Genomic DNA, 9,693 nt, shown 5'->3' with positions numbered 1-9,693 from the left:
ACAAGGAAATAAGAAAGAGTTATTGATGAAAGCAATATGTACCCAAATGGAAATTCATGAAAGCTGTCACCTTCGTATCTTTGAAGACAGCAGCATGTCTGTAACATAAGCTTTCCTTGTGTAAAGGCTACTGCTTTGATTAAATGTTAGCAATCCCCACACACTGGAAAATATACTGAGGGACATCTTTTATAAACTTGTGAAATAAATTCTTTCCAATAAAAATGCTCTTGAGGATGATGATTTGCGGAGGAGCGCAGCGCTGGCATGGTGCACATTGCACTCGGTTCTTTTCCCAGCACCCCTCCCTCCAGGGGTCTCGGTGGCGAGGATCTCTAATGAGACTTGCGTTATTAATCCTTGCAATGGGGTACATGAATTCACTCCCGAGCAAAGGCTTCAGCAGCCACCTTGGCCCATAAAACCTGGAATGTATTCCTTTCATGTGCTCTGTTGATGATCTATTCTGACAACAATATGGTAAGACTTCCCTTCCCCTGTCGCGCGGGCCCTGGCCCGGGGCCAAGGAGGGTCATCTCAGACACACTTGGACTTTTATAGGTGGTCAAGAAACATGCTGACAGGTCACAAGTGGGAGCTCCTTTATGAGTGGAACCTAAACATCCACCTCATTTGGAATTAGTTTATTTATAGGTGGCCTGTAAATCACATTTATCTTGTTTTCTAGCTTTCAAATGGCAACTGAGTCTTTGGGGTCATTTTGAAAAACCAACCTACTTTAGACCAAGGCCATTAAAACAACAGCATTGACTTTGTTTTTACCAAGATTTTCTCTCAATGGGCTTGTAATCATCTGTGAAACGTAGCCGTAAAGTTGCGAAATAAGTCATGCAAAGAAAATTTCACTTGACTTGTATCTTAATGAGATTGTAAAGGCTCACAGAGGCTAGGCCTGTGCAGGTGGAGTGAAAGCCAAATGTTCCTCAAAAACAATACTTTCCGTTAACATCATTAATCAGTAATTTGCTGATCATACAAGGGCCCATTAAATAAGAAAAGCTATATGGTAGGATTGCACTAATGAGGTGTTGACAGCTCGGGTGTGAAATGCTCGACTTTGGTTCTAATACAGATGCAGCTTCCTTTGAACTATAGATTTACCCTCTAACTAATTAATGACAGCCTGTAGCAACACTGAGTCAAGAGAGCAGCACCTCTGATGTGTGTTTGTGTGTATGAGAGAGAGAGAGAGAGAGAGAGAGAGAGAGAGAGAGGGGAGAGAGAGAGGGAGAGAGAGAGAGGACATAAGCAGATAGACAGATTGACAAAAAGTATATTATGTTTAATCCTGGATCAAGTTCACAGGCCCATGCTGATCCTCATAATGCATATTTCCTGTGCTTGTTAATTTTGCCTTTTGCATCCAAGCATATTCACTCAGAGCCTTTGGGATTCATAGAAAATGGGCATTCACGACAGTAGTTGCATAATTTTGCTAAAATGGAATTAGAGTAACCCTATTTCACAAAACCACAGAAGAGGCTCTGGTGGAATCATCTTACTATCTTCCCTGAGGAATTCTGCGTCTGCTACAGAGAGCAGAAAGGAGACGATTTGGTGAAAATCAAGATTTGGTTATGCTGCAGATAAGTGAGAATCTCTGTTGAGAGACAGGTCAAAATAAATAATAGAATTGCTTTTGAGTCATTTGAAAAATGCTTGATCTCTATTGTCAAATGTTTGGCGTTCCCGTCTCTGTGCAGCAGTCTGGGAAGGGTCTTGGTTTTGATTGACAGATTGTGTGCTGTATGCATGTAGCTCTGGTCCCCTGATGGCCCAATAGCCAGCTCTACTGTCCCATTTATGACACGAGCCAATCTGCCTCCAGCCGAGATTCTCCCTCAGCTTTTCACAGATCTGTATCCCCATTTTCCCCAAATTCATCTCACTCCCTCCAGCTTACTTTAAGACTCACACATTGCACAAACTGCCCAAACACACACACACACACACACAGACACTCACACACAGACACTCACACACACACACACACACGCACACACACACACACACACATGCAAACACAGGCACAAGCTGAGTTCACGGCAGATGAAGATGATGTAAAGTGAGATACAAGCGGAAAAAGTGAGAGCAGTTGACGGCCTGCATGCATCTCTCTTACAGTGTTGACTTACTTTAATATTTAACCAACATGGGAAAGTTACCCAGTTATCCTGATCGGTCACTAGAGAGCGCTGTCCCCGTGTCACTGCTGACAAAACCCTTTATTATTGGTTCTGGGGGCCGTATGAGCGACGTTTGTTGTGCGACATGTTTCTTTGATTAGTTCTGGTTTCGGGAGCTTTCGATTTTTCTCACTCGCTCCTTCAGTTTGTGTATGTGTGTGTGTGTGTGTGTGTGTGTGTGTGTGTGTGTGTGTGTGTGTGTGTGTGTGTGTGTGTGTGTGTGTGTATGTGTGTGTGTGTGTGTGTGTGTGTGTGTGTGTGTGTGTGTGTGTGTGTGCAGTCGGACAGACACATGGACAATTCTAAATGGCTTTATATTCAGTAAATAGCCTATGTTTTATTTCTATTCATTTCTTTTTTAAATTAAGCTATTACCCCACCACTATAAGTATGTTCCTTTAATTGTTATTTTCATCGCTTCTTCGGTATGCATGCAGACTTGTGCAGCCTTAGTGCATCCTTTCCATTGGAATTTCAGTGGCTTGAGTTATAACAGAGATTTGCCACCATTTAAACACGGTAGTTCACCTTTTTAACCACTCCGTCAGCCTACTTTAAATGCAAAAAAAAGAAAAACAGAAAATAACATTTTTCGTCTGCTTTCAGAAAGCTATATAGCCTATTATTATGAAATTGCATTCAAATATTCCAAATCTACTGAACCTAATTTGAACGGTGTAGCCTAATATTTTTTTATTATAAGGTAAATTAAATTAGTGTTATCGATCAATCAATCAATCAATTTTTTTCCGAATATCTAATTACTTAATTTTAATATTATCACTTATATGGTCATTGATAAAAGATGCTTTTTGTTCCGTGTCAATTAGTGACCAATTTAACAATAATTCAAAGGTTGGTTTAAAAAACACAAACTCCGAAAATAATAAGAAAAAAGAAAATCAAGGCGTTCTATTTCTTTTTGATATTTTTACAGTTTTTGAGTGGAAATGAAGCCCCAGGAACAAAAATGTAGCCTATTTATGACCTGAGAAAAGGAGAAGGAAAGCAAGTCTGCAGTACTCGACTTTTTTTTTCTTAAGCAGAGACAAATAAAATATAGCCTACAACCTAGTCTATATATTTTCAAAGGCATATTTTTTTTCATATCAGATATTCCTTTTCAGTCAGTTTTGACGGTGGATAGCTTCATTGGAGCCAATACTGAAAACCTGGAAGTGGAAGAGGCGACGGAGGCCAATTATAGGAAATAAGATGCACATGTGATTTTTTTTTTTTTTTTAAGTGTTAGAGGGTTTGCAGGGGGAAATGTCTCGGTGTTTGCTGCAGTTCATCGAGGATAAGTCTTCTTAGGTGAGGGAGTGGAAGTAATCTGACAAGCCATATCTGAATGTGTATTTTGATAAATGTGATGACTTGCAGCCGAAGCTGAAAGTTTAGAGGTGATTGTGCGTGCGCGTTGGGGAATGCAGGACTGGTGAAGTGCGATTCATTTTGTTCATTTCAGGCTCTGGGTTAAATGTGAAGAAGTACTACTTGTCGTTTTAGCCTCTTAGAAATTATGTTTCACTCATATTTGACAATAAACTGAAATGGTTTGCACTTAAATATATGAAATAGCGGATGTGTGCTGCGTGGAGGGATTGGCACTTTGGTAAAGTCTATACCCGGGATATAAGAGCAAAAATAAACTTAACAACACTCATGAAAGATTTTCCCTTGATTTTATTTCAACCAGACGCTTTCTAATTGAATTAGAGTAGTGCGATCATTGGCTGTGGAGAGGGCTGGTGCCCCCGCATGCTTCTCCAAAAGCTCCTCCCCTCACGCTTACAATCACTTGGGTGTGTGGAGAACTACATCTTATAAGAGCCGCTGAACATCTCATGTCCAGCCCATAATCTGATCTGAAAATCCGTAGGTGAGGAGAAGGTTTAACCTCCTTCCATCATTCGTAAGGGAGGGAGGCGTGCAGAGACCGAAACACAGGGCGCCGGTGGTTTTGTCGCCTCCTTGGCTGAGATTCACTCTCTGGAACTCTAGAAACTCTAAACAAGATCTAAACAATGCAGTTAGAGAACATCCTTCCCAGCGCCAGCATCAATTTGCCCAAGACCTTTTACAATCTTTCCTCGTCGGACAGTGCCAACAACAGCCCGAGGCCAGCATCGCAGCTTGACTATCAAGAAGTCGACCGGACAGAATCAGATTCTAGCAGCGCTCCTAAGAAATACCTGAGCGCGGTGGGAAACGGGATGCTGGGTGAGGGAGAGGAGGACACTTTCACTAAAGCTGGGCCCGATGGGAGGAAAGGCTCCCCGGTGCTCGGCGAGGACGAGTTGACGAGCGGTCGGCGTTACAACATAGACGAACTTGGCTCTGACAGATACTTCATCTCGTCTTCCCAAGCGAGTTCCGACATGGCAAGTCCCTGTTCTCTCTTTCCCTACGCAGGACAGACCGGGTCGGTGTACACCGGGTCCAGCAGCTCCAGGTACCCGGCTTCACTTCATTACGGATCAGTCCTGCCTCCAACAGGCTTCTCCTCCTCGTCAGTGTGCACCGGTCGGAGCCAGTTTAGCAGCGGAGGGTACCAGTTCAGCCAGGGTCCGGGCTGTTTGTACCCCTCCTATCCCGGGACGGGGACGGGTATTGGCTCCATGTCTCTGCCGGGGTCTGCCGCCGGAGCCAGAGCGCAGGTCTATCTGTGCAACCGGCCTCTCTGGTTGAAATTCCACCGGCACCAGACCGAGATGATCATCACTAAACAGGGCAGGTAAGCAGATGCGCAGCCGGAGGCTCGAAAGGCCCAGTAACACACGGCAGTCATGTGCAGAATGCAAAATTCGTTTTTATATTTCCAATTGGCTTGTAAAGACTTTTTCTCAAGATACTGACTTTTTTTTTTTTTTTTTTTATAGGCCACGTTTTACGCATGAACAACATTTACGCACACGATCCATATCTTCTTTTTTACGCATCTTTTTGTTTTTGTTTTTACTTTAAATTGCAAGATTTCGTTTCTAGTAAATTGTAAATGCGCAATGACACAACAGGCTAAACATGACAATAATTACATTTATATTTATTTCAAATTCCATATTGGTAAAGCATTCTGCCAAATGCCACACTGAAACGCCAAAGTTTAGTTTAAAATGTTATAATGGTTTATGAGCACAGCTGTTAATTATTCCTGTTTTCCTTTTTTATTTCCAGACGGATGTTCCCATTCCTCAGTTTCAACATCACTGGACTCAACCTCACGGCCCATTACAATGTCTTTGTAGAAGTTGTTTTGGCTGACCCGAATCACTGGCGCTTTCAGGGAGGAAAGTGGGTCACTTGTGGAAAAGCAGACAATAATATGCAAGGTGAGTTAGAAAATGAACACAAATCAGTAGATTATTTTTTTTTTTTAATAAAAAGCCCTCTTAGAAAAAAAATAATAATGCAGCAATGTTGCATTTAGTCCTAACAGCCTGCTGGTCTGGGTGTTAAAGTTTAAGATTGGAAATATAGACAGTTTTTACTTTTAAATTGTAGCAACATGTTTTGACAGAATTGCGATTTTGAGTCTTTACTGCAATTCTTTTTCTTTTTTTATTTGGACTGTCCTCTTGGGGAACCAATTGAAGTGTGAAATTGTTGGGTCAAATATGCCTTTTTCAAATGACTTGTAATCTAAAGAGTCATAGCCTTAAATACATTCATAAATTATTCATTTGATAATTTTATAATTAGATAAAATAATTTGAAGGAAAAGAAGCATCTTTCTGCTTCTTTTAAAACCAAACAAAAAATGTATTTCAATAAATTTCACTAGACCTCCTCTAATCTATCAATTCATTTGTTTTCATTAAAATTATATATACAATTATGTATTTTAATTTAATTTTGCTAATATTTCCCCCCCAAAGCCTTAAAATTATTAAAATAAAATGATTGGATGCATTGAAAAAAAATGTCAGGATATGAATTAGACAACATAGTTTGCACAGACACAAGCTCTCTACTTTTCTGTTTGTCAAACCTGTTATTTCAATTTTAGGTAACAAAATGTATGTTCATCCTGAATCTCCAAACACTGGGGCTCACTGGATGAGGCAAGAAATCTCTTTTGGCAAGTTGAAGCTGACTAACAACAAAGGGGCCAACAACAACAACACACAGGTTGGTTATTGATTTCTGAAATGCTCAAATTCACCATTTCCCAAGCGGACCAGCGTTGTCAATATTGTTTCTGATTTGTAATTTACTGAAACTAATGAGTTGGATATTGTAACTTTTGAGTGTGATTGCCATGTTTTTAAAGAATTTTATTTTTGATAAAGAATACAAATACATTTATGCAGCCTGTTTTTGAAATCTCCAGCGTTGTACTTATGACACCTTTCTCCTCTGCAGATGATAGTCTTGCAGTCGCTTCATAAATACCAACCGCGACTGCACATTGTGGAAGTGACAGAAGACGGAGTGGAGGACATGAGCAACGAAGCCAGAACTCAAACCTTCACCTTCTCTGAGAACCAGTTTATAGCCGTCACTGCTTACCAGAACACAGACGTAAGCATTTAAAGAATAGTTTTTGTTTGATTTAGAATTTATTTAGACATGACTAATTTGAATTATCTTATCTTGAATTGCACAAACTAAAAATATCATTCTTTTATTATTGCTTTTTAGTCACACAGTGCATTTGTTTGCCTTAAGATGCACATTATTTATGCTTTTTCTTTTCTTTTTTTCTGGTTTCAGATCACACAGCTGAAGATAGATCACAACCCATTTGCGAAAGGCTTCCGGGACAACTATGACTCGTAAGTGTATGGCACTTTTAAGCAATGTGGTTGATCTGTTTGATGCATGTCCGGGACCCTGCGTTTTCTTCGGCAACACATTTTATTTTTTTGTTCTCTCTCCCTTTTGTTAAACAGGATGTACACAGCCCCAGACAGTGACAGGTTGACTCCGTCCCCTACAGACTCTCCTCGCTCCACCCAAATTGTGCCTGGGGCCCGCTACGCCATGCAGCCTTTCTTTCAGGACCAGTTTGTCAACAACCTGCCTCAGAACCGCTTCTACACCGGTGAACGGGCCGTTCCTCAAACCAACAGCCTTCTCTCCCCACAGAGTGAGGACGTCAGCGCTGCTGCCTCTGCCCAGCGCTGGTTCGTCCCCCCTGTCCAGCAGCCAGGCTCCAACAAGCTGGATCTGTCCTATGAGAATGACTATTCCACCAGTAGCCTGCTGTCCTACGGCATCAAGCCCCTCTCCCTGCAGACATCCCACGCCCTCAGCTACTACCCAGACTCAGCCTTTGCCTCCATGGCAGCAGGCTGGGGCACCAGAAGCTCCTACCAGCGCAAAATGACCACGGGCCTACCCTGGTCCCCTCGTCCAAGCCCACCAGCCTTCGCAGAGGACCAGCTGGGGGCTACTAAAGACAAGCTACCCGAGGAGAACGTGGCGCCAGCCTCTACCTGGATCGAGACGTCCCACTCACTGAAATCGGTGGACTCTAGCGATTCTGGTGTGTACTCCGTGGTGTGCAAGAGGCGCAGGATGTCCCCTGGGGGCTCAAGCACAGAGAACTCTCCAACCATCAAGTGTGAGGACTTGACTACGGAAGAGTACAACAAGGACAACCCAAAAGGCATGGGTTATTATGCATTCTACACAAGCCCCTAAGACTGTATTTATTGAAACTGAATATAATTCTTTTGTTTATTACTGAGTGCTCTCTCCATTCCTTGTTAATGTCTTTTTTCTCTTCTCTCTAAAGGTGCCAAAGCTTAGTGTTCCCCCAAGCAAGCTGCACAAGGTTATTTTCCCAGGCCAGCCCCTCTCACATACCTGAGCAGAAACATGCATAGTGATCGTTGTTTTTGAAAAAGCATGTCCCTTTTTATTCATTTATTTTTTACAACTTTTATTTTTTACAAATGTGATATATATTTTTTTTTTTTTTTCCCTGCGTATTTAAGTCATTTTCGTTGTACAGTATTCGTGCACTTTAGAATGTGATGTATCTTGTACAAATTGTCTTCATGGCGGTGTTATTCAATGGATAATAAAACAGCTTTTCACAAAGCACTGTCCAAATGTCTTTCTCTGTTTTTATTTATATATTATGGCCATGGGACATTAAGACAGGGCATTGGCAGAAAATAATCTTCCTTGATCGGCTGTAAAATATAAATCTACACATGCATTTTAAAATGTACGATAGCTGCTGATACTAAACTGAAATAATTGGATCTGATACCCTGTCAGTTACATCTAAATAAAATGTGTGTTATACAGTGAATGTGAGTATGAATAGGGGGGACCTATGACCCTACTTTATTTTATGGCTTGTTATAGAGCCCATGAATTTGGGCCTCTTATAGTAGCGATTGCTGCCAACAGGTTGACATTGCAACAAGTGGTATAAAATCTACCTGGCATCTGAATAAAACAATGGCTTCAAAGGTGGTAGTGGGGCAATAAAACATAGCCAGTTTTATCTTGTTTTGTAATCAAAATGAGGTATTTCTAAATAGCCTATTCAATAATGATTTCTTCTGTAAGCAATGTGAGACTAACTGCAGATCAGAAAGGGAATTCATTTCTAGTTATGTTGCAAATTACATTTCCATAAGCTAAGTATATTGTCCGTTTTCACTAATAAAGCATATTTAGTCTAAAATTGAACAAACTATTTTCAAATGCTTAGACTTATCAGGTATCATAAATACAAATAATCACACGCACAGTAAACAACAGAACATGATAAGGGCATGGGATGGCATAAAGTCTGAAAGCCCATTTCTTTTTTAAGGCAACAGTCAGTAAGTGCTTAGTTTTTTCATGTTCTCTTGCTCATGGAAACAAAGGATAAATTCTCAGAGCCTAAGGTTTTTATCCACAAATGAGCTGAGCAATCCTTTCAAACTACAAATAAGTGCAACAAGGTAACAACACAGCTCACAATTCAAGTGCACAAAGTGTGATTTAAATATGAGATTTACATGTCTTACATGAATCACAACATAGACTCAATAAGGTTTTTTTAACACATTTTGTCATTTACCTAAGTAATGCAACTGCATGCGAGGCATGTGTACTTAGAAAAAATATAAACAGGCTAAATGGTAAAATGGTCCATCAACCATCCAACTAAGGGCAATGTACAGCTCAACGCTTCTATTTATACGCCTCTCCAAAAGTGGAAAGATAAGTCATAATATTCACACAGAGACTACTTGGCTCATGTTTTCAGCACCTGTTTTTCTTCGGTGAAAATATATCAAATCCTCCGCCATAAGCATCCCAATTTGAATTGATTTACATACTCGGATTCTAATTAATTCTGTTGTCAGACTCCTTGACAAAGTGAGGAGTCTGACTAACTCCAATTAACACCTCCTAACAAGGTAGAGTGCTTGATTGCCCTGGCCTCTCAGGAAAGCTGTAAGAAAAAGGCTCTTAGGGGGGTTCGGGTCTGGAGAATATAAATGTTTGCACTTGTGCCTGTCAGCAAATT

The 9,693-nt window shown here is 40.9% G+C and overlaps 1 protein-coding gene across 3 annotated transcripts; it reads left to right on the top strand.

Moving 5' to 3' along the window:
* The first annotated feature begins 3,442 nt into the window (after nt 1–3,442).
* On the top strand, nt 3,443–8,274 carry eomesa (eomesodermin homolog a). Of its 3 annotated transcripts, none has more exons than XM_039819965.1 (7): nt 3,443–3,521; nt 4,623–4,944; nt 5,385–5,539; nt 6,217–6,338; nt 6,573–6,731; nt 6,924–6,985; nt 7,103–8,274. In XM_039819965.1, exons 2-7 carry the CDS (start codon nt 4,829–4,831, stop codon nt 7,854–7,856), a joined length of 1,368 nt encoding a protein of 455 aa, XP_039675899.1. In that variant the 5' UTR covers nt 3,443–3,521; nt 4,623–4,828; the 3' UTR covers nt 7,857–8,274. The 3 variants fall into 3 exon arrangements, with proteins under 3 accessions (XP_039675899.1, XP_039675897.1, XP_039675898.1); XM_039819963.1 differs by having other exon boundaries at nt 3,482–3,521; nt 4,090–4,944; XM_039819964.1 differs by lacking the exon at nt 3,443–3,521 and having other exon boundaries at nt 3,701–4,944; nt 7,103–7,821; nt 7,951–8,274.
* The last annotated feature ends 1,419 nt before the right edge of the window (nt 8,275–9,693 follow it).

This window comes from Perca fluviatilis, chromosome 13 (genome assembly GCF_010015445.1).
Source record: "Perca fluviatilis chromosome 13, GENO_Pfluv_1.0, whole genome shotgun sequence".
Classification (NCBI taxonomy): Eukaryota; Metazoa; Chordata; class Actinopteri; order Perciformes; family Percidae; genus Perca; species Perca fluviatilis.
The sequence above is the reverse complement of the archived record's forward strand: the minus strand, read 5'-3'. Positions and strand labels throughout refer to the sequence as shown.